We start from the raw sequence: 25033 nt of genomic DNA, 5'->3' as shown, positions 1-25033 counted from the left end.
TCTTTAACCCGCAGAAGTTAAAAGGTTTTTTTTTTTGTTGTTAGCTAACAATGGAAACTTTTTTTTTAAGTGTTTCCCTCCCTCGGTCTTGCCAAGCAATAGAAAAAAAAAAAAAGAAGAAAAGAAAAACTTGTTCCGCTGAGTTCAACCCCAGACAGGCTCACAACTTCCTTCCTGCTTTCCTCCCCCAAACCCCCGCCTTTCTCCCTCCTCCCTCCTCCACCCCCAACCCTCCCCCCGCGCCGCCCCAACTTTTTTTTTTTTTTTTTTTTAATCTCACATTGAACAAACACTGAAGTAGCCAGGAGCAGACACTGACAGGGGTAGTATCTCCACGGCCCAGAAGGGCGTGCAGGGCCGGCCGGCGTCGCCTGGGTTCGGATCGCCGGCCCCTGCCGAGGAGCTTTCCCTCTTCTTTCCCACTTCCCCCTGTTTTTGTCTTCCAAAAGGAGCGAGGAAACCATTTCCGAGGTTTTTTACTTTTAGAGCCATCTTTCTCCTACGAGGTCTGCGTCCCCGGGCCCTGTAGTCTGCACAGGACCCGGGAGTCTGAGAAACTGCAGGTAAGTTTGGCGGCTTTTTAATGGCTCTCGCCTCCGAACTCCCTTTCCCCTCGCTCTCGGCTCTGGAGCGAATCTGAGGGTTCCGGGTTCTGAAAAAGCGCAGAGAGGGGGTCCGCGGAGCCGGGCGAGGGGGTTTGATTGCGGAGGGTGGCGTGGAGAGGAGGGAGTGGCGAGTTTTCGGCGTTTCTCCTGCTTGCCTTCCGGGCCGCCGCCGGGCTCCCCACCGCCTCCCCGGCGCGCTGCGGGCGTCCACGGGCTTGGGCCGCCGGGCGGCCGCCTTGGCGCCCGGCGAGGCTGCCCAGGATGCGGAGAAGCCCTGCACTCGGCCGCGCCGCCGCGGGGCTTAGAGAGGGGCCCCGGGAGGTTTGCAGAGCCCCGGCTCCCGCCTGGTTGCAGCCACGCACACCCTGAGTCCTTCGGAGTGGGCGCGGGTCCCGGAGGCAGCAGAGGCAGCCGCGTCCTCGGGCACAGGGTGTGCGGAGCGCGGACTCTCTGTCCGCGCGCTTACACACACACACACACACACACACACACACACACACACACACACACACACACACCCCTCCTTGGGGGGCGATGGGGTGGGGGGGGCGGCGAGCATTGGTTCCGGTACAGGGCACGCGCAGCGCCCACACTCACAAAACACACTTGTTTGGGGACTGGCGACAAAGCCAGTGCTGAAAAATGCCTAGGCTGCGGCCCCGCCGCGCGCGCAGGCCGTCGTAGGCCTGGGACCCAGCACCGAGGCCAGGGTTAGGAAGGTAAAGGGCAGGCACGCAGGGGTCTTCCCAGACCCGGGCCCCGGCAGCGGCCGGGGAAGGCAGGTCCAGCGCAGGCTCCCTCCGAGTCGGTCCCTGATAGCCAGAGAGGGTGGAGGGAGGAGATCCTGAAGCCCAAGGGGCGGCAGTGGGGGGGGGGGGGAGGGCTGCCCCGTTATACCCGATATAACCAGTGTTGGCAAAGCCGAGGGCACCCAGAGACGGTGGAGGGGGTGCCCTCACTCTCAGCTCGGAATCTGCCGCGCTCCGCACAGAGCCCGCTTAGGAATCAAGTAGTTGCACATCGTCCCTCGCCCGTCCGCGTGGCTCTGGAGACAGCTCTTAGCATTTGGAATTTGAAGGGACTTTCAAGCGCATCACAATCTGGGGCGAGGGGTGGGAGCGCACTCGGAAAACGCACACCCACAACCGCGCTGGCAACCGAGGCCTCCCGGGGTCCGTGTCTTCTTCGTGCCGCACAGTCCCTGTAGGTAAGACATCCACTGGCACCCGATCCCCGACAGATTGGGGTTCCGCGGGCCGGGGCCATCCTAGCCCCCCAGCCGTCCCCCACGCCCGCCCTCTGGGGTCCTGACTTTTCTTCTTGTGTCTCCGCAGCGGCGCTGTTGTTTATGGAACTCTGGGCGGGGGCTGAGCCCGCGGTCTTGCCCTCCGCCCTCCGCCCAGGCCATGCCGCCCCATCTGCGCGCGGAGCCGCGGCCGCCGGGCCTGCGGGGCTGAGCCGGGAGCCGGGAGCCGCGGGAAGAGGAGGCGCCGGCGGCGGAGCCGGCACGGGAGCGGCGGCGGCGGCGGCGGCGGCGGCGGCGGGCGGCGCGGCGGCCCCAGTACTATGGCTATGTACTGCTATGCGCTCAACAGCCTGGTGATCATGAATAGCGCCAACCAGGCGAAGAGCGGCGGCGGCCCCGGGCCCAGCAGCAGCGAGACGCCCCCGCCGCCGGGGAGGGCCGTGTTGAGCCCCGGCAGCGTTTTCAGCCCCGGGAGTGGCTCCTCTTTCCTGTTCCCCCCAGCCGACTCGTTCTCGCCGGAGGAGCCCGGGAGCCCCCCGGGCTGGCGGAGTGGCCGGCGCAGGCTGAACAGTAGCAGCGACGGCAGCAGCGTGGGGAGCCCGAGTTGGGCGGGTCGCCTAAGAGGGGAAGGGCAGCCGGTGGGGACCACTGGTACCCTCTCCCCTCCGGGGCCAGAGGAGGCCAAGAGGAAGCTTCGAATCCTACAGCGCGAGCTGCAGAATGTGCAGGTGAATCAGAAAGTGGGCATGTTCGAGGCGCACATCCAGGCGCAGAGCTCCGCCACTCAAGCGCCCCGCAGCCCGCGTTTGGGCAGGGCTCGCTCGCCCTCCCCATGCCCCTTCCGCAGCATCAGTCAGCCCCCAGGAAGGGTCCTGGCCCAGAGCGAGGAGCGGAGGACAAAGTCCTGGGGGGAACAATGTCCGGACACTTCAGAGGCCGACTCCGGGAGAAGAGGAGGGACGCCCAGCGTATGCCTCTCGAAGGACACGGGGGGAGTAGGACCTTTCCCCTGCCCTGCCGCCCCGTCAGGATCAGGGGCTAAGGGTTCAGGCGCTTCGGTGAAAATGGAGAAGGGGGTTCCGGCCAGACCCCACTGTGGCTCACCCGTTGCTATGGAAGTTGACAAGAGGGTGTCTCCTCCTTTGGGAACTCACAACTACCAAGCTCCCTCGTTGGGGCTGGTCGGAGTGAACTTAACGATAGCCACAGAAGTGGCAGCGAGAGCCACATCCATGGGGCCACGCCATCCCCAGGACCCTTCCCGCATCGAGACGTCTGAGAGGGCCTGTGAGCTTGGGGGTGTGCCTTCCCCGGAGGCCCTGGCCAAGAGTCAGGGGCAGTCTCTGGGCAGTGAGACAAGCCCAGCCCCAGAGAGGGGCGGGCCCGGCAGTGGAGAGCCCCCTGGGAAGGTGGGGAGAGGAAATCTGCCAGGTGGCAGGCCGGGCTCCGGGGCGCCTGAAGCGGAGGAAAGGCCAGAGGACAGGACTGTGAAAGCGCAAATTCCGGCGGAGCCCTCCGAGGCCGCGAGCTGGTGCAGGCAGCCTGGACACCTGGGCTCTGTAGGCCCTGAGGGGACCCAGAGTGGGGCCAGGGAGGCACCTCTGTGCTCCAACGGAGTGGATGAAGGGTCTCCGACGTTGGGCTTGCTTGCGGGCAGCAGCCCAGCGCAGCCAGGGCCCTGTGAGGTGCCGGCGGGAATTCCCTCTGGCGGAATGCTGGCGCCTTTGCCCTGTTGGAAAGCAGCAAAAGATCTGAAGGAACCTCAGTGCCTTCCTGAGGGCAGGGTGGGTGTGCAGCCTGGGAGCTCCAGGGTTTGGCTGGGCCCCATGGAAGAAGCTAGCCTGGCCTGGACGTGTGGCACAAGGGTGCAATCTGAGGGGACTTGGGGAAGCCAGCCTCAGGACAGAGATGCCCACCCCAGCCCAGAGCGGCTCTCCCCGGATCAGAAGGACAAGCCTTCCCTGGGAGAGGCCTGCAGCCGAAGCAGTATCCCTGCCGTCATCATTACAGACATGGGTGCCCAGGAGGATGGGGCCTTGGAGGAGGTGCAGGGAAGCCCTCTGGGCAGCCTGCCGCTGAGGAAACTGTCCTCTTCCTCTGCCTCCTCCACTGGCTTCTCCTCCTCCTATGAGGACTCAGAGGAGGACATCTCCAGTGACCCCGAGCGCTGCCTGGACCCCAACTCTGCCTTCCTGCATACGCTGGACCAGCAGAAGCCCAGAGTGGTATGTCTTGCCCTGAGATTTTTTTTAGAACTTGCGCTGCTTTCATGCCCATGTGCCTCTTTTTCTTACTTTCTACTGAGTCAGGAAGACTCTGACCAGGGCCCTGGGGCAGTCACAACTTACAGTTCTCTCCAAGTGTGTTTGCTGGGCAGATGCCTAAGGCACTGGCCATGCACTTTGTAGCTTGGACAGCGAATTGGAGTCACTTCCATTGTTATTGCCATGTACATCTTAAAAGAGATTTTTAAAGGTACCTCTGGTAGGTCACCACTCACTTCTAGGGAAGATAATATTCATGAGTGTTATCAAAAGCTTCCTGATTAAGCGCCAAAGATAGTGAACAGAGCTGCTGAGTGTAGCTTTTGTCTGATCAGGTGAAACACTTCCCTGATTCATTTAGGCAGAGGAAAACTGACAAGGATGTCATCGAATTAACTCAGGCTCTGCTAGTAGGCCAGGAAAGTGAGTGATGTGATTCTGTGACAGGGCCCTGAAACCTGTAGATGTGGTTGTGGCCTGTCTTTTGGGTGAAGAACCACCTAGCCTCAGTAAATTGTCTGGACCTTGCACTGTTTGTGGGGCCAGCAAAAGTAAGATACAGTTTGATGTATGAATAAAAATGAAAATCATGCTTTGAGCTAAGCAGACAGATTCTTTAATAACAGAATATTATATTAGGTTGAATTGCCTGAGATAAGCATCTGGGTGATATCCATAGGTAGATACCTTCTCGTGGATATGCTCGTTGGCTGGTCTAGGTACATTTCAAGTACATCTTCAAGTGCATCTGTTGTGATTCAGCACACTGACATCTTGTTCTGGCTGTGGCGGTAGACAGGGGTTTATTTCTGTACACAGTTCTTCTCAGTCCTAGGCTGTTTTCACTCTTCGGAGGATCAGAGCATTGTACGGAAGACGTAAGAGTTGAAGCTAGCGCTTCTGAAAAGGTCTGGACTTTCTCTTAGCTTTTCCAGAGTCTGGGGAATTTCCTCGTTCAGCTCAGCGTGTGAGGGGTTCTTGTGCTACCCTGGGGGAAAGTCTGCATTTTATTGTAGTAGGTAGTCTTCCGATTTAATCTTGAATATCAAGTACTATTCACTGTACCTCAGTAACTTAAACCACAGCAACTGAGAACTTTTTATTTCTACTCTACATTCTTCTCTAAGGTATTTTGGACTCCGAAGCGTGCTTCTGTCAGACTCCCACTTCAGAAATCACAGTCTGAATCTTTGAAGACCAGGCAATTCTTTTCATGAGACTCTGCTTTCTGTTGATGATGCGGAGGCAAATGTGTATGCAAAATCTGGCCCCAGTCAGCCTGGCATTTTGTGGCCAGCACAGGGCATCTGGCATGGGCACAGCATCTTTAGAGGAGGGATGGTTCACCTGGAAGGGGACGGATGGTGGTAAAGGGTAGGTGGAAAATGCTTCTCACTGAAGGTATGGCCCAGATTTCTCTGCCTTCTTGCCCACAATTAAAGGTCTATGAGATGGTCCTCTGTTCCACTCCCCACTTTGGCTTTTTAAACCCTGGAGTGTAGCTGGCACAGCCAAGTTGTTTTCACTTGTTCTCCAACTTTCCATTTGCCCTTTCTAGTGGTGGATTAGCAGCTCCCATTGGCTGACTCTCAAATTATTTTGTGTGTCCTGACGTTTGAAAAGGGCTCTTGTCTGGAAGTGAGCTAAAGGGGAGATAAATAATGACAGGTGATAATTTTTTTCATTTGCCAGAGGGATGCCAGCTGAGAAACCAGAGGGTTGAGTGGTGTCAAGGTAGCAAACGGGTCCAGAGGTGGAAATGAGGCCTGCCCGTTGTCCAGCCTACCTCCCTCCTTTAAACAAGATTTCAGACACCCACAGAGTAGGGCCAGGGAAAAAGTCCCTGCCAGCCTCACTCTCTGGTCGCATCAGGCTGATGGGGAGTGTGTGTCGGGGGAGATGGGTGGGTAACCAACTGGAAATTATGGGATCCTAGGGACTTTTGGGCTTTTGGTTGAGTGCTTGCACGATAAGCTCAGTTTTCTTTTTCTTGTACAGATTGTTACTGTGGAGCCTTATCTGTGACACTGAAACATCTGCTCGTTGGGTCAAAAGTCACTTGATTACCTGAGATTGATATTTTGTCTACGGAAGGCCAGACAACTTGATTGATTGGGCCTTTTAGCTGGGCTGTTCATTGTTTTACAGAGAAAACCCGAGCCGGCACTGTTTGAGGCTCTACAATGTTAATACTTGGTCCCCTTCTCTGGACTGTGCCTCTTCTGTCTACACTGCTGCATGGCACTCAGGGTTACCTGTCCTCACCCGTCCTCACCCTCACACACATACTCCCAGCAGCCCACTCACACACACAGGTTGGAAACTGTGTGTTCAGCCTTCTGGTCACACAACCAACCCCTGACCTTCAGCCCCATGACTGAGAACGTTTTTCTGGGCTGCTCTGTCTTTGCGCAGTTAGTTTAGAGCTGTCAGGCCTCATGCGGCAGTTCTTTGCTCCTGCGGAGGGATGATGGTGTGTGACGTTGGGTGCAGGCAGAGGTGATAGCCCTGCAAAGCCTGAAACCTGGTTGCTGGGTGAAGGTCTCCTGCTGCCTGGCCTCCCTCCTTGCTCATCCCTGCAAGAAGTCCCAGCATCAGGGTAGGGGAACTCAGAGACGTCCCTGTAGTTAAAAACAAAGTGAAAAGCAAGTTGTTTGGAAATGCACTCTGAAACTTATTTAGCCATTTAGATTATGCAAATTATCAGAGGCCTTTTTACTGAAAGAGAAGCGCCTCTGCTCATTTGCTTCCATGGGTAGGAGCTGTATGCAAAGTGCTTCAGGCCTTTCCTATGGCTTCAGGCTTCAGATGAGCCTGACAGATATGCCTGTCTCTGAAATAGAATGTTCCAAGTTTTTGCACCTGTGTGTCTGTTTATAAAGGATCAGATGTTTGAAATTTGCTCAGAAATAGTTGTATTGTGCACCTTGCATTCAGTGGCTTAAATTCAGGCATGTTCACATTTACTGTTTTCTGAGATCTGAACAGAAGCGAATTGCACTGAGGAAGAATGGTTTTCTCTCTTGTTCTGGAAGACAACTAGAAACTAATCAACAGGGCTTGACCTCCCTTTGTTATTCCATTTAAAAGTAACTGGGCCGTTGAAACACCAGGTTTAAAGTGCTAAATTAAAATAAGTATTCATCTTACTTTAAAAAATAGATTTTATTGATTTATTCCAAAATTGTAACATCAGTCACGTGTACCAAAACCAAAACAAATTGCTAGCCTAGTTACCTGGGGGACACATCAAGAAATACAATACAAAATCCTTGCCTTCTTGGTGCTTACTATTTTTTCAGGGCCATTGGAATTCTGTTTCCTTTACCTTTTTTGTGTGTTGACTAGTTTTGTTGTCTCTTTTTAAGTAAAAAACTAATATACATGGTTAAAAAAAATGAACAGTTTAAAATGGTTTTATGTGGTTTTTTAAAGTGTGAAATTTTTATTTGAGGGTAAACCCAGTTAAAATGTAAAACCCTTAAAGGGATACTAAAAAAAAAAATGAATCTAGTGGTAAGTACTTTTAAGTGGGAAATTCCTTTCTGGAAGAGAATACTGAAGGCCCAGATTTATGGGGTTACTGAGTTCAGGTTGCATATGCTGTTTTCTTAAGATGTGGCACCCTTCCCCCTCAGGTGTGCAGTGAGGATCTTTCTGGAAAGGCCTCAGGACCTTTCAGATCTGGAAGGACCCCAAGTCATTTATGTGAAGTTCTGGGTATTATTCTGATCTGTTTAGGGAGGAGGAAACCAAGATTCAGAGAGGTAAAGGGACCCAAGGGCTGCAGCTCTGGTTCAGATTCCTTTTAAAACCTGCGTTCTGTGTGAGGATGATCTGATCTCATGGGGGCCTGTAGAGTTCTAACTCTCTCTGACTATATAATTCCAGACATTTGATTCGAAACCTGCTATATGTGAAGTACGGTATCAGGGGGTCTGGAAATGTGACAAGATTTCTTTGGTGTGGACCTCAGGCAGTTGAGGCTGAAACTGGGCACATTTCATTGTGTGGTTTTCCTTAAGTCCCATTAATTGATCTGCCTCTCATCTTTCTTAACTGGAAGAATGGTTCTTTGTAATTTCACATCAAAAAAGTATCATCAAAATAAATCAGTACAATACCCAAGATTCTCATTAATGTTTAGATTGATATTAGAGACTGTGCTGGTAGGATACCAGCACATTAACCTGAAAAGTGAAAAATGCCTTGTTATCTAAGGGCTTCGGCCTCCTCAGATAGTTAAGCTTGGAAACTGAGGTTTTGTTTAGGCTGAGCCAAAACATCATTTCAAAGACCTTATTTTATCAAAGATACAGGTAATTCATCCAGTTTAAAATCCTTTCCAATAAAGGTGGGGTACAGAGAAAAAGAGGGATTGGTGTTTAGGCATCACAAAAACACAGCTCAAGGTTTACCTGGCTTTTAGGTTTAATAGGAAAAACATATTAAACTGGCTGGTTTCTGCTTTTAGAGAAATGTATTTCAGGTGTTACATAAAGCATCTTCAGAACTTTTGTTTTTGGCGCCGAATTGCTACCGAGTCACTTTTCTGATTTTGTTGGCACATACCAGTTAAATGCAGTTACAGATTAGATTAGTTCCCTGTAGTTTATTTATATGCCTAGGAGCATTGATAACATTGTTTAGGCTTATTTTATTTTGTCAGGTTTCAACTTAGTTATCTAAAGGTAGAATTTTACCGTATTTAATGGAAAGAATGTTATATCTTGGTCGAAAAAACTTTGTAGACTTCAGGTAATCAGTGATTGGGGGTTAACTCATGAACTCTTCTAAACTGTGTTGTGGACACACCCTTCCACCCTGTGTTGTGGGAGGGTCTATGGGTTTTGGTAAGAGATGAAGTCTTGGCATTGTAGGTTATACACATTGTGCCCTCCTGTCCATGACAGGTATGCTTTGCAACGATTTTTTTCCTGACTGAGTGGAAATGACATTGTGAATGATGTATTTTTCATGAATCGGGGAGCTCATTGTTTACAAAGTCACACCAAACCCAACCATGAACTTTTTGGTAACATGAAAAGCCAGGAATGCCCGCTGCCATTGTCTCATGGGGATATTTGTGATTCTGTATGTCCAGTTCTCCTGTGACTGTGTGCCCTCCTGTTGTTGCATACTATTAACTTAGTTAACTAAGGGCTGTGGTACTTGTGTGGCCTCAACCACATGGAAACATTCAGCACTGTAGCATTCCTTCAGACCCGTGGGTCCAGTCTGCTTGACCGTGGAGGCCACCTTGGCGGTATGGAAGAGTCTGCTAACCCATGACCCTGTGGTCAAACTCGACTTGCTGTAGTTCTGCTATCAGCTATCTCGCTGTGGTTCCCCCAGACATCTGGTCATTCATTTTTCCGGGGTGAATTATTTTAAAGACAATTCAGGTCTCCTGAATTGGGCTAAAAGACATTATAAATATAAGCATGATCTCATTAGGAAGTTAGGCCTCTCTCATGAGAATTTAAAAAATAAAATCTTTTCTATAACCTACACAATTATCATAATATACATCTGAGTCTGGAAGAGGCTTTAGAGTTCATTTCCTGCAGCATCCACATTTTACAGATGAGGAAAGCAAGGCCAGAGGGTATTAAATACAGTCACGTTTACATTCTTCTTTTCACTTAAAACACTTCATTACTGGATAAACTCCTTTCTCACCTGTGGAGATCCACCTTGGCTAAACATAGGTTGTGTTTTTGAAATGCTTGTTAAAGGAATGGGTGAATGAATGAATGACAGACAGTAGCTCTGCTGCATTATCGACCCATAAAAGAACTGTTGAGTCATCTGGAAGATGAGGAACAAAGAAAGGGGAAAAAGAACAATGAAGGCAAGCTCACTGCTTATTCTGTGACCTTTCCACCATGGGGGCAGGAGGCAGTGGTGGACCGGGGTTGAGGAGACCTGGGTGAAATTCCAGTCTGCACATGGCCTGCAAGCCCTCTGAAAAATGGGGAGAGTAGGCATGATCTCACGGTGTGGGGGATGAGGGTTCAGGGATGCCCTGTTTATAAAAGTGCCTCGAATGGCTCCTGGAACATAGTAGAGGCTCAATTAATGTTAGTGGAGGTGGAGTTGGGAGACATCTTGAGTACTGATGAGGCAGTGTCTGGAAAATTCATTGGGCCCCTTGGAAGAAATGCTCGGTAGCAACTCTAGGATTTTGTTTAGGTGCCACTTTCATCCCAGTACGATCCTTGGAAAATGATTCTGCCTCACATATGCATTATTGATGCTGTGTACAAAATAGACAGCTGATGGGAACATACTGTGCAGCACAGGAAACTCTACCTAATGCGCTGTGGTACCTAAATGGGAGGGAAGTTCAAAAGGGAGGGGGATACCTGTATGTGTGTGGCTGCTTCATTTTGTTGTGCAGTGGAGGCTAACACAACATTGTAAAACAGCCATATTCCAATAAAAAAAATTTTTTTTTAAATGCTGGAATGAAATTGATTTCTCAGAGACCGGTATTCACAGGCTACCTGTGAATTCACGTGCTATTGTGGGATCACGACAGCTTCCTGAAGTGTATTTCATGGACCGTTGAGAAGACAGCTGGCCTTACCTTCTGTCTCTGGGTCCTAGTGTAGTTTCCTTTGGTTCCGTTATGGGATTGGGGCTCAAAGACCAATACAGGCCTCAGGGAACAAGGGCGGTGATGACACCTTCTCACAGAGTGTCTGAGCAGGGGAGACCACTCTGATGTTTCTCACGGGAAGGCAGGGCCCTCCAGGCCTTTTCTGATGAGGGATGATTTACAGTCATTTCACTGGTAAACCAAACACACAGGCTTTTGACTAACTTGTCTGGCGTGTTTCTCAACAGTTCCATGAAGAATTCACTCGTAGAGATCTGATCTTTCCCCTCCGTTGAGCTTTATTTGGGCATTTTATTGACTTGATATCACTTAATGGAAATCCATTCAACAAAAGGGATCTCTTCAGGCCCGTAGTCAATACTACATTTTTTTATTTCCTGAGATGGTTACTTCCATTTTGCTCCAAACCAGCTGATAAGTTTTACAAGTAACCAAAAAGTAGGCGCTACAGTCAGTAAGCAAGCAGAGTGGACCTCTGCAGTTCATAGTCATGTATGATTTTTTTAAGCTCTTTACTGGAATATAATTGCTTTACACTCTTGTACCAGCTTTTGAGGTACACCAAAGTGAATCAGCTGCATTTATACATATATCCCCGTATCCCCTCCCTCCTGCGACTCCCTCCCACCCTCCCTGTCCTGGCCCTCTAAGGCATCACCCGTCATCGAGTTGCTCTCCTTTTGTTATACAGCAACTTCCCACTGGCTATCTATTTTACAGTTGGTAGTGTATATATATGTCTATGCTACTCTCTCACTTCATCCCAGCTTCCCCTTCGTCCCCGCCTCCAAACCCTGTTATGTATGATTTAATGGGAGGGGGGCAGGGAGTGTGGAGGGGGAGGATATGATTTTATTTTCCCATCTCAGAATAAGTAGAAAAAAACTTCTTATTCAACCTGGTGGTGATGAATATTCAACTGAAGAGACTCTGCCCTCTTGAAGGTCACTGTTATCCTGTTAATCTAACATTTTACCTTTGTGGTAAGATTCTGGGTGGAAAGGGAAAATAAATGATACAGCATCTCAAACAAAGGCATTGAGATCATTTCCATTGACCTGGTGACTCAGATTTGGGTTTACCTAACCCAGAGGTGATATATGCATTATGATGCAGGGTAAGGCCCTGTCCTTGGCCAGGCAGAACTTGCCGAGTGGGTGGTCTGGGCCATTTGCTCCTGTTTATAAAGTTGGTCTTAATGCACCCAAGGGCAGGAATGAGGTACTCTGGCCTTGGGCTTTTGGGGCTGTGACAGCAGTTTTCTTTCTTTACTTCTCTTGATGGGGCTTCTGCATTCTGCCCCCCCACCCCCATCCATTTAACCAGAATGAATAAACTGATTGTATTGTTTTCCAAGAAGAAGCTGTAATACATTTTATATTAGCAGCGCTCAATATTTTCATTCACTGTGGGGAGTCTTCAGCGTGTCTCGGGATGGAGGGATTTGGTTCCCTGGTGACTGGCCATCCACCAGCTCACCCTGCAATCTCTCTTGGTATGCTGCGAGTTGGTGGGACCCCAGCAGTTAGCAGGGAGGTCCCTGCACCCCCAGGCGGTTCCCAGAGAGTGTTTTTCCAATTTTGCTGACATTCTTTCCAGGCTCAGCTCAATTTGTTTTCTTCTTCTCTATGGCAATTGATGACTGAGTCGTAAAATGTATAATTCAACAGGATCTCATGTTAAGTGCTCCTTCCACAGTCATGTAGGAGCTGGTGTTTGGCCAATCCTCTGCTATGCATGGGCGTGTAAGATTTTCTTTTTGCAGGTTAGCTATCTGAAGAACAGGTTTAATAAAATATACCCCAGAACTATGGGGAAAGCTTACTGGCTGGGGTATGGAGAGGAACTCAGGGAGTATCACTTCTGTAATCCTTATCTAACCTGAATCTATTAGCAGGAAACTGAAAAGGCCTGTGTATGACAATGAGATAAACAATTTAATCTCTTAACAATGTCAAGTGGAAAATCCAGCTGCAGCCAGTAGCTTAAGAAATGGCTAGGAGATTTTGTTGGGACAGCAGATCCTGAGACCCAGGTTGCTGAGCTAAGGGTAGGAAAATTGGTTGCCATATGTTCAAGCTGGGAGGTTGGGAAGACAGTGATTTGAGAAACTACTGGAAAATCCTTACAGATACAAAAATGTGCTAAGGTAGAGGACATTCTGAATGTGTTGTAATTGATATTTTAATCTGTATGAGATCGTTGAAACTTTTTCCTCCTCTTCACCATCGTCCTCCTCATCGTCACAGCATTAAGTACACATTAGCATTCAGCATCTTGCTAATTCCAGTGATTTAGGACATGTAAGACCTTCTCTGAGAACTTTCCTGGGCATAATCTAGGAGTGCAGTGTGTGGAAAGACGAGGACTCTCAGATTCAAAGTGCCTCTTTGGGCTTTGGTGTCCTCATCTTTAAGATGGGTGTATTGAGTAGCACAGACATATATATACTACCAACAGTAAAATAGTCAGTGGGAAGTTGTTGTATAACAAAGGGAGTCCAACTCGAGGATGGAAGATGCCTTAGAGGACTGGGGCGGGGAGGGTGGGGGGGACTCGAGGCGGGGGGAGTCGAGGGGGGGAGGGAATACGGGGATATGTGTATAAAAACAGATGATTGAACCTGGTGTACCCCCCCCCAAAATATATTGAATAAAAATTTATAGTTTAAAAAAAAAAAAAAAGATGGATGTATCGATAATCTTCCTACATAATATGGTCTTTGTGAATTTCAAATGAGATCGTGTTTATAGAGTCATTTTGAGACTGCATTCTTTCCCGCTTGAATTTTTTTATTATAAACATTATGATGTTGCCTTTTCCCCCAGGTTATCTCTTTATTTTTACAGTACTCACTTGTTTATTTCTGTCATGCACACTCTAAATATACTTACTGTTTCTTAATAAACAATGATCTATTTTATTTTTTTAATTAATGTGTAATATTGCCTTATATTAGTTTCAGGTGTACAACTATGACATTGTTTTTATTTTTATTTATTTAAAAAAATTTTTTTGGCTGCATTGGGTCTTTGTTGCTGCAGCGGGCTCTCTCTGGTTGCAGCAAGGGTGGGGACTACTCTTTGTTTTGGAGCTCGGGCTCTAGGCATGTGGGCTTCGCTAGTTGTGGCTCGTAGGCTCTAAAGTGTAGGCTCAGTAGTTGTGGCGCACGGGCTCTAGGGCACACGGGACTTACTAGTTGTGGCTTTCAGGCCCTAGACTGCAGGCTCAGTAGTTGTGGCGCACGGGCTTAGTTGCTCCACGGCATGTGGGATCTTCCCAGAGCAGGGATCGAGCCCTTGTCTCCTGCATTGGCAGGCGGATTCTTGACCACTGTGCTACCAGGGAAGTCCCTATGATGTTGTTTTCAAAGCTTTCCCAAAAGAGGATGACGAGGGCAAGCACTGCACCAGTGCAAGATATTCCCATGTCTGTGTTGCTGAAAGAGAAATTGCTAAGGACTCTGTCAGAAACAACGTTTATGTCCACAGCAGAGCCAGTTCTGGCATGGATGTGGCAGTGGGGCCGGGATGCAGGGATGAGTAGACATTCAGAATTACATCCTAGTTCTACTCCAGCTGCTCAGGAGCGCCTCCTCCCGCCCAAGTGACCATCGAGGCCAGTGCCGAATGTGGACAAAGCTTCATGCCCCTGTGGTTTGCTAACTGGTCCAGGGAGATGCGAATGGGATGGACATGAGGAAAGGCTGGAGGGAGCAGACTGTACTCCATCCAGAGTCCAAGAGCATTGATTTTCCCAATACCACGTTGTGCTTTTCTCTTCTGTGTCCTGGAAAGTGAAAGAGAGGAATTCAGCAAAGTCTTGAGTTTTTAAAGCAGGCATTGCATTCAGCGGATCTATCCTGGGCACTTCCTAAGTATGGCTGGGCCCTGGGCTAGATCCCGAAACCCTTGCACAGAGTTGCACCTCACTTCTGGTGGCTGCCCACCTTGGGAGGCAGAGGTGGCACCCCCGTGGCGGCCCAGACAGCAGGCATTGATCTACTGCTTCTGCCTGCAGATGCCTGTGCTGAGGAGAATGGCTTAATTGATGCTATCCCTGTCCTTGGGGATGTGCCCTCTAAGGCAAAGTGGATGCCAACAGACATACTTGAGATTTGCGAAATTCAAGAACAAGTTGTCTAGCCATTAAACAAGCACATTCATTAAATATGAGTTAATAAATAATGAATTGGTGTTGGCATGGGAAATGCAGGAAGCTTCAGTGCGTGTCGTGGAACAGGGAGTAGAGGAATTGAATTTGGGCAACAGCCACTGAAGACAGTCAAGGCCTTGAGGGGTTTGCTATCTCTGTTAGAAGTGGTCAAGCAAAGGGACTCTTCTGCATCCAAAGGCTCTGGGAGGTTGGAAAGGAAGAGGTCACCCCCTTCCTCTGCAAACCTTAACGCCCTGCACTGAACTCCACACAAAGTGACACAGCGGATAGGAGATGCAGTGCTTGGACGGCTATGCTGTAAATGTGCTCTTGTGAGGCTAAAATGGTGCCTCAGCAGACCCTCTATCCACACCCCAGTTGACCAGAGGGACATGGTCAGGAAAACTTGGGAGGGACTTCTCCTCAGTGAGTGTCTACTGAGGCTGAAGCTTTGGAAGAGCCTTTGGTTGGGGGGCGGAGAATGGGGGCTGAGCTGGGAGTTGTGTAGACCCTTCTAGGGAGAGAGCCCTGGTGTGAAGTCAGGACAGTCCTGGGTTTGAGCCTAAGCTCTGCCACTTCCTGATTGTGTGACCCTAGGGAAATGTCTTACCTCAGTTTCACCATCTGTGCAGTGGGGCTGATAATACCAGCCTTAAGGTTGTGAGCCTTAAATGAGGTCATGTGTGAAGTGCCTGGCACAGTGTCTGGATGTGCTAAATGCTCAACAAAGAGCAACTGTGAGGACTTAGAGTCAGCCGTGCTCTCATTCGTCCACCATTCTCTTTGTTTAGGTGAAAGTGACGAGGGTCCCCAAGGGAGTATTGTTTGCTGGTGCCCTTCTTCCCATAGAAGAAAAAATGGAGCCTGGAGGCTCTTTGATGCTGATGTTAGTTGTAGGTATAGGAAGGAAGTTAGAGGGTCTGCCAGAGAGGGGTCTCAGGCCAGCCATATCTGAAGTCGTACTCTCACTGTATCCAAGACCTTGGCAGGGACTTCACTCCTCTGAGCCTGTTTACTCCTCTCTCTCTCCTGGGCTGTTGCGAAGATGAACCGAGATTCTGCGGCTCAAGGACCTGGCACAGAACAGGCAGGTATAGAAGTAGCCCCTCTTCTGACCCCTCCTCCCCAGTTGTGACACTAACTTGCCTTCACTGAGTGGTTTCAGCCACCTCATCCCAAAGTGAAATTAGTTGTGAAGGAGGATGACAAAATAGGCAGCAGGATTTATTTTTCCAAGATGTTTTCTCAGTTGCACGAGAGGCCTCACTTTGTTACCAGGGCTCAGAGCTTAAAGTTTAAAAAACAATACATTATATTCAGCTGCTTGGCAAGAGCTGCTTGGTTACTTACCTGGGACCAGCCTCTTTTTATTCTGTTTTGGAGGTGGAAACTGGCTGAGGTCACCCAGGCACAGGCAGCCCAGCCTTTGGGGTTGAGGAAGGCTCCACCTCTTCTTTTCCTCCCCTCGCTCCTCTGCTTTCTTGGTGCATCTTTTAGAGTCACCGTTGCTCATAAGAGAGACAGTGAAGAGTGTGTGTGTGTGTGTGTGTGTGTGTGTGTGTGTGTGTGTATGAGAAACATCATCACTTTGTAGAGCTGTGGCTCTTCCTGCCAGGGAGGTCTTTGAACTTGTATGTGATTTAATTGACCTTCATTGCTTCCCTGTGCTGTGTCTGGTAGTGGGCTGGGCACATGCTTATTAAGACAGGATCTTTCTTAGATTAAAGAGATAGATGCTTTCTTCCACTGCAACCCCAACCGAGGCCTTGAGGCTCAGGCTGGTGGTCTTTGCAGTCTGCTTTGCACACCCCAGAGGAGAGCCCATCACTTCCCAGCCACATGGCTGTTTTTAGCAGTTGTCCTGGCTTAGCAGACCGGCCTGCTGAACTGTTCTGAGGGCTGGAAGGGTGGAGGGCGGTGCGGAGGGAGAACGCAGTCAGGCGGCTGGGCTCAGCTGGATTGACCCAGGCATACCAGCACACTTCGGGGGGCCTGTGGGAGCCTGTGCAGACTCTGGCAGGAGCTGGGGCTGTGTGGCCACAAGTGTCACCTCCCCACACTCTGAGCAGCACTGACTGTTCTGGGGCCAGACATCACCACGGTCTTGGACACCCCCTCCTGCCAGACACGGGCATCTACTTTGCTGCACAGTCGATGTGGGATGTGGAAATCCCTCTTTCCTTCTTGGCTGTAATATGGGGCGGCAGTCAGTGCTGTGAGCCCTCGGGGTTCGCATCTTTCCTGCCTGCCACTGGTCCACACTCACCTTCCTGCCTCAAGATAGGCACTAGGCATCTGGGCAGAGTGTCCAGGCCCCGAACTGTTGGGTCCTTCACGTGACATCACTGGGCCACACACCCGTCTAGAGAGATGGGTCTCAGGGCTGGCCTGTGCTAACATCCCCCCAAACCCCAGTCTCCTTCTGCCCTTTGCAGGGTTGGAGGGGCTGACATCTGGGAGAAATGAAACCACGAAAAGAACTTGTTAGTATGTGGCAGCCTTGACCTCAGAGGCAGTCCAAGTGGTGAGTGGGCTGGACAGTAACTCCCTTATTGCCCTGACCTGGAAATACACACAGGATGGTAATTAGTTTCCATCCCAGGCTAAGGCCATATGGAGCAGCGTCTGGGATGCTGTTTACATTGCGGTATCACACTGTACATTAAAAATCAGCCCGCTCCCTCCGGAGAGCTGCCTCCCGCCTTACTGCGGGCTGCTGGTTCATGCTGAGAAGCTGAACAACGTCTTGCAGGTCAGAGGTTCTTCCTGGCATCCTTTCTTTGGCATTCTCGACTGGCCTAGATTTTCTGGTCTGTCACCATTGGCCTCAAATACCACATCCCCAGGGGAAGGCAGGAGTGTCTCACCAGGAGATGCAGAGGAAGGGAGCTGGCCCTGAGGGTTGATGTGGGTTAGCCTGCTGGGAAGTGCCCTGAATGTCCCAGGTGGCACACTGCTGGGGATCATTGGTCTGGCTTCCGACGGTGGTTTGCAGACATGTGACACTGACTTTGGAAAGAAGCGTTCAGTAACTTCAGAAAATAGTTCAGTATGACTCCATGACCAGGTATTATAAAAGAGAATGTAAGTCCTGAATAGAGGTTTTACAGAGTCAACTGCACAAAGGATAGGATGGAGGGGACTCAGCTCAGCCATATTTCTTGTGAAATTCACTGGGAGTTATAATGTTAACCGAAATTCAGTGTGCATTAGCCGGTGGTGCAGCTGTTACAAATGCCAAGCAGTCTTAGGCTGTACAACAATAATAAAATAACAGTGGCTATGATTTCTGAAGTATCTGTTCTGTGCCTGGCATGTTCCATAAGTTACTTCATTCAGTTTCTACAAGGCATATATTATGTTCCTCCTTTTACAGCGAGCAGACTGGGGATCAGGCAGATGAGGTTGCAGTCCCAGGGGCACACCTGGCCAGTGGCAGGGCTGGGATTTGAACTCATCAGTGTCTCCCAGCTCCCTGCTCCTTCCATCATGTGTCACCTGGAGGAGAGAGGAAGGGGGTGGAGCTCTGTGCAGAGGGATGCTGAGTTTGGTTCTGGGCTCCATGCTTTAGGAAGTTGGGGGCTAATTGTATGGAGTGCAGAGGAAGATGCTGGGCTGGTGAGGGGTCTGAACCACAGGCCTTGGAGATGGTTGAGGAACTAGGGTTGCTTGTTGCTATGGACATATTACATCTGGGGGGCAAGAGAGTTGCCCTGGAGAAGCATTTTAGTCTGGTTCAAGATCAGTTTTCTATTCAGAGGGGTGGAACTAAGAGAGAATTCTTCTCCTTCTAAATGAATGGGCCTTTGTACAGAAACACAGATCGGTAGATGGAACCACAGCAGAAGTGAGCTTCTGGAGCTGCCTCTCGGCCCCCGGCCCGGTGGAGGGGAAAAGTGAAGAACTCCTAAACCAAAAGGACAATAAAAAATGAAAGCTTCTCATTGCTCAGACAGAGCTGGGCAGTGAGCCCTTCACCAAGGGGGAAGGGGAGGGCATCAGGCATTTGTCCTGCAGCCCCAGGGGCCCTTGGGGGCTCACCTGCCTCTTTCCATAAGAGAGAGAGGGCAGTACTGCTGGAGGACAGGGGTCCCTGCAGGTACAGAGCACTGATCTCCCGTTTCCTCAGGCCGCCCAAAGGGGGCGTCACGGGCCTCTTCGTTTCATGGGCTCCTGGATTCGGTTATACTGCGCAGCCCCAGGCATTTTGGCCTCTTTCAAGTGGCACAGATAAAAGCCTGTCCTGGGTTTATATTTCAAACACAACATTAGCACCTAAATTGGAGGTGGATGCAGCAGGTTGCATCACCTGCGTACAGACTTCAGTTAAATTAGGAGACACCGAGTGAGCACAGGGAGGAAGTTTATTCCAAAGGGGCAGGGGGCCAGGAGGCCCAGGCTTTCCAGAGAAGATTGCCTCGGGGCTCATGACCTATAAGAAGAGACTTTTCTGTGTGTTGCCTCCGTGGCCAGAGCTGAGACCTGAGGGTGTGAGCTCCAAGGATGCTGTGCATCTTCTTAGAGAGGAGCACAGCACTGTCACCACGTGAAGGTGGCCTCCGGTAAGCACCACGGAGGGGCCACGTGGGGCAGTGAGAAGCCACCACAGAGCAAAGGTAGTCAGGGGTCCCTTAGCTTGTGCAAGTTGGAATTCTCAGCCTCCGCTTGGCCTTCGGAGACTCTCATGAAAGTCTCACTTTTATGAGGGGACATCTAGGTGGTTTCCAGTACGTGGCTCTTTAGATAGAGCTGCCGTGAACCTTCACGTACAGGTTTTTGTGTGACCATGAGCGTTCATTTTTCTGAGCTGAATGTCCAGAAGTGCAGTTGTTGGGTCCTAAGCTGTTGCATATTTATGAAGTTTTTTAAGGAACTGCCAAACTTTCCAGAGTGCCGGCGCCCTGGTTCGTTCCCCACCAGCAGTGATGCCCATTTTCTGAATCCTCGCCAGCACACGGTGGTGTTCCTATTTTTTATTCTAGCCAATCCGATAGCTATGCAGGGCTATCTTGTTGTGGTTTTAATTGGTTTTCCCCTAATGATGTTGGACATCTTTCCGTGCGCTTATCTGCCATCTGTATATCCTCCGCGGTGAAATGACCAGGCTTAGAAAAAATAAGTTCCACAGAGATGCTGTGAAAACATGGACAGGGGTCAAAAGCCTTGGGCGTCGGTCCCCCACCCTTGCATGAGCTTCCCCTCTCAGGGCTTTGGGTGAGGGTGGTTGGTCATCTCTGAAGTCTCTTCCTGCCCCAACCTTCTCTGACTCCAAAATAGCGTGGTGACCCAGAGCAGCCGCCTCCTTGGCGGGGCCACAGTGCACAGGAGGCCCAGGGCGCGCGCACCCACACACCATCAGCTCTGTCTCCTCAGGATCCCACCGAGGTTGACTCATGGGTGCTGTATTTAAGGAAAGGTGTTGTTGGGCCTGGAAATAAAAGGAAAAACAAAGGAAGAACTGTCGAGTGTCTCCATGCCCCCTCCCTGGCCTCCCTCTGGGCCTCCTGGAAGGCTGTGGCCCAGCAGGTCGCCCTCCCCGAGATGCTCCTTCCCTCTGTCTCTACAGCGGGGCCTGTGCTATTTTGCAACAAGGTCATACTGAAGGTCCTAGAAATGCTTCCCTTTTTATGTTAATTAAACAAAAAAAGGAAAGTGTGTGTATAATTTAAAACTGCTGAGGAGAGTGGTGACTGAAGTAATTTTTAAAGTGCACTGAATCGTACCCTTTCACCCTCGGCTGCTTGACAGCGTTGTTGATTTTTTTGCCTTTTGCCGCCTGTGTTGGGGGTGGGAGTGGGGGGGTGGGGGGGGCTGGGGGTTGCGGCAGGAAGTGGTCTTGAGTTTTAATGGAATTGCTACCAGTTTGAGGACCTGATGGAGGGTTTGGTCTCCACTGGGAAGCAGGGTAGAGGACATCTGCTTAAGAGTGTATTTATTTTTGTTTTTCTGCCTAATGATGTATATGGGACTTTACAGTGCATGAAATAAGCATCCTTAATCTTCATGTCAGTGAGTCATAAGAAATGAAAAGACATGGTTGTTTCTGCCTTGGTATAATGAAGTATAATATTTGCAAAATCTCCTTTGGTGAATTTGTACAAGCAATCTATCACAAAGAAGGAATTGTTTTCCATGTAGGCTTAGAGGAGTTTTGGAAAAAGAGCGGAGGATTTTTACACGTGTACCTTGAGCGTGGCCAGGGGAGTGGAGATAGTCTCCTGAAAGTAGGTGGTTACAGGCTTTCCACACAGTCCCCGTGGCCCATTAGAATATTCCAGCACATTTTAGCGGTCTTTTGATTGGGCCCAAGACCAAAGATAGAGCTGAATCACATCATGGTTTTGTTCAGAATGCTTTTCTGGTTTGGTACTTTTTGAAAATCTAGGTTTATTTCTGGTTTGAACTTGTTTGATAGAGTTAAGAAAAAAAAAAAAACTCTCGTTACATCCTGGCTCAAATTAAAATTTGATATTTGCACTTGGTTTGAGGTTGAATAAATAAAACGTATTCTGGCTATTGGTGAGAAGTTCATTTTGATTCAAGTCACTTCTCCAGATAGCATCACTGTTACAAAACTCATTTCCCATGAACTTGCATTCTTCCAGGATGGTGTGTGTGTTGACCTCATTTCTTAAATATTCTGGTTAATGAGAGTTACTATACTTGCATGAGTACTTTGCAGTGAACTGGAAGTAGTAAAATACTTGACATTAAACCAGCAGAGGTTTTGCTAAATGCACAGACGTTGTCTTCTTGAGATCCGGCAGAGGGTTTTATCTGCTATTTGCAATTAGCTAACTTTCAGGGAAGGGTGAACTAACTCTTTATTCACACAGTCCACAAACATTTGTTATGTGCTGACTGCATCCAAGTTGTGCTGGCAGGTAGGAATCTGTATATTAGTGAAGCTTAGTTCCTACCCTCTAGAAATTTTCAGTTGACGCTAGAGGAGTCAAATGACAATACCTAACATCTATGAAGCATTTATTCATTTCAGCGCCGCACAGAGTGCGGGATCTTAGCTCCCTGACCAGGGATCGAAACTGCGCCCCCTACAGTGGAAGCATAGAATCTTTACCACTGGCTGCCAGGGAAGTCCCTATTTATTATGTGGGTGGTATTGAGTGAAGAGTTGAGTGACCCGCCTAAAATCACAGTAATAGAAGAGTCAGAGTAAGAATCCAAATAGTCTTACTCTAGAATACGTTTCCTCAACTTCAGCTTGTTTGGGGGGCTCTTCTGTGCACTGTAGGGTGTTTAATAGCATCCCTGACCAGTAGTACCTCCCCCAGGTTGTGACAGCTAAAAATATCTTCAGGCATTGCCAGATGTCCCCCGAGGGGCAAATCACCTCTGGTTGAGCCACTGCTCTAGAGCTTGTGCAAGTAACCACAGCGCTGTACTGCCTACACAGGTGATAAGTGCTTAGCACACTATCTGTGTGTTTAGAATAAGTCCATTCAGAGTCCTGTTGGAAGCGCAGGACAGATGCCACTCTTATCTGAGGTTGTTGGGAAGAGAAATCTCTGAGATGGTGCTGTTTCAGTTCACTTTTGGGGGAATTCACTTAGGCAGAGAAAGGGGAGGATATTCCGAGTAGAAGGACCCACATGCTCACAAGCATGAAAGCATGAGAAGACAAGGCAAGTGTAAGGGATGACAGACAGTTGGCTCTGGACCCTTCACTTCCCTCTCTTGCTGTTTTCTTGTTTCCTTAGCGGCAAGCTGGGTTCACAGCAGCCATGTAGTTCTTACTTTAAGTCAGAGCTGTTGTATCAGCCAGGATGAGCTAGGCTTTGTTGTATAACAAACAGCCTCGCAACCAGCGGCTTAAAACAACAAAGGTCTGGTTTTTGCTCAGGCCACCTACCTGATCTGGGTCAGCTGTGGGCTCTGCTGCTTGTTGCCCTCACTCTGTGACCCAGGCTGGTGGTGCAGCCCTGTCTGCGGCACTGCTGGGCACTGGGACGGAGGGGACGAGAATGTGGCGAATCCCATCCTGGCTCGTAAAGCTTCAGCCCAGAAGCAGCAACTGTCCCTTCTGCTCATATTTAATTAGCCAAGCAAATCTCGTGTCCTCAGCTTTAAGGGGGCAGGGAATTCAAGTCCTACTGCTTGCCTGGGGGAAGAACTGGAAATGTTTTGGAGACAGCACTCGTGTCTACCACAGATGTCAAAGGCCCACACCTGGGATGTGCGACCATGGACACTTCATCCTCTCTCTGAGGGCCTCCTAGCTTGGATTTCAGTCATGGCCTATAACCAAAGCCAGTGTGAAATTACTGAGCAAAAAGAGAAAATTAGATTATCAAGATTCCAAAAAATTTTAATTCCCTGAATGTCAGAGAGGACCTTGTGGGTTAGGACCAAGTCACAGACCTTCATTTTAGAGTTAGGACATTGGGGGTGAGAGTGGGAGAAAGGATTCAAGTAAATATGGCCTGGTTGCAGTAGGTTGTTTTATGGAAGTGGGTGTAGTTGTTCAGGACACTGGTAGTTATCTCAACACCCAGGATGCTTTCCCCGGCTGTTCCTGTAGTAAGCAAAACAGCTATCAAGCCCAAGCCAAGTAGCAAGATGGTGTCCTTTGTGGACCATAAATTTATGGGGCTGTTCTGAGATGGAAGGAAGCCCTGGATGAGAGCAGGAGCCACTGAGAGCATTTGGGCTGATTTTAGAAAGTCTCAACCAATGCCTTATAAATAACCCAGGAGCATGTTCCTTGCTGGAAACTCACTCAGACCGCACCTCTGTCCCAGGCCCTGGAGCAAGGAGATAGAGACAGAGGCTGGCTGCAGTGGATCTAAAATGGGAAAAAACCGGAAACCTGTGGGGAGGATGCAGTCCTTGTCACCCCTAGGCAGAGGGGGCACAGAGGTCTTAAAAAAATAGAAATAAAAATAGCAATCGTTGGCCACTTCCCTCGCCAATGAAGTGCTCTCTCCAAACCTGGTTTCCACGCTTTCCAAACTGTTTCTCACCGTGGCGTGTAGGGAGACAGGGCAAGTGAGGTGGACAGAAATGGTGGGGGTGGGGGTGGGGGGACACACAGGCATTGACTCACAGGGAGACAGGATTAGTCACAGTCTGGGAACTTGGAGGAGGTGGGGTCTCTGGAGACCAGAAGAGCCAAGAACAGCCAGCTAGGTCCAGTCTCCTCACCTCTAGGGTCTTACTGGGGTGTGTGTGCGTGCATGTGTGCGTGCATGTAGGCGTGTGCGCGGCTGTAGGTGTGTGTGGGATGCCTGTGTCCGAGGGAGGGCTGTGATGCCAGGTGTGCAGCGGGGGAAGCATCCCTGACCGTCCTATGGTTTGCTGACAGCTGTCTAACCGGGGTTGCGTGGCTTTCCTCCCTCTGCCGTCAGTTACCCCAGGGCGCTCCACGATGCGCCGCGGCTCCCTTACGTTTTTCACACCCCCAGCCTGTCCTGGTCTTCCTCTCTCTGAGAGCATCAGAACCGACAGTGCCCTTCAGCAGGTTGTGCAGGACCAGATGGGAACAGGCAGGTGGGCCTGCCGGGTGCAGGGCCAGGGCCAGGTCAGCGCCTCCTCCTCCCAGGCCAGTGCTCCCCAACCAGGACCACTGTCCCTTCAACGCCTTTTCTCAGCTGTAAGGTGGGCGGGTTGCAGGCAGCTGAGCAGGAACTGTTTGCAAGCGCACGGGCTGTGGGGATCTGTGTGGGCAGAGGAGGCCCGTAGCCTAGCTGCCTCTGCTGTCTTTCTCAGTTGCCCACTTAGTGTGGGGAGGCTCTGAACACTCACTTGCCCTTCACTCCTCCTCAGATTGGCACTGTGCCCACAGTGATCAGGAGGGCAGGGGACCCAGACTGCTGTGACCCTCACGAAGGCCTGACCCTTCCCAGCGGGGCTCTGAGAAGGGCTGCTTCCCGGTGAGCCCTGCCCAGCCCTGGGGAGGTGGAAGGTGGTTAAACCTGCCCTTCCCCGCTCTGAGGTCTCCGGAAGACACAGGTGCTATATATAAAACTCAGCGATTATCTCACTCTTGCTAAGTTTCCACCCTGGCGGCTCTCTGTAGCCACCGCAGGGAGATTTCCTGAAGCCCTCCTCCCAGTCCCAGCGGTCGAGGGACCCTCCCCCTAGAGCAGCCTGCTGCAGGGCTTGCTTGGGAGGAGGGTGG

General features: G+C 50.1%; 1 protein-coding gene across 2 annotated transcripts in view; it reads left to right on the top strand.

Moving 5' to 3' along the window:
• The first annotated feature begins 292 nt into the window (after positions 1-292).
• The window catches only part of ITPKB (inositol-trisphosphate 3-kinase B), a 99311-nt gene continuing 74570 nt past the window's right edge, over positions 293-25033 (top strand). The window contains exons 1-2 of one of the 2 annotated variants that reach the window (XM_057727911.1): positions 293-563; positions 1940-4076. In XM_057727911.1, coding sequence (XP_057583894.1) covers positions 2172-4076 — 1905 coding nt within the window. In that variant the 5' untranslated portion in view covers positions 293-563; positions 1940-2171. Of the gene's footprint in view, positions 564-1517; positions 1813-1939; positions 4077-25033 lie in introns of those variants that run through there. The other variant, XM_057727912.1, reaches the window with a different exon arrangement.

This window comes from Hippopotamus amphibius, chromosome 3 (genome assembly GCF_030028045.1).
Source record: "Hippopotamus amphibius kiboko isolate mHipAmp2 chromosome 3, mHipAmp2.hap2, whole genome shotgun sequence".
In the NCBI taxonomy this organism is placed as follows: domain Eukaryota; kingdom Metazoa; phylum Chordata; class Mammalia; order Artiodactyla; family Hippopotamidae; genus Hippopotamus; species Hippopotamus amphibius.
The sequence above is the reverse complement of the archived record's forward strand: the minus strand, read 5'-3'. Positions and strand labels throughout refer to the sequence as shown.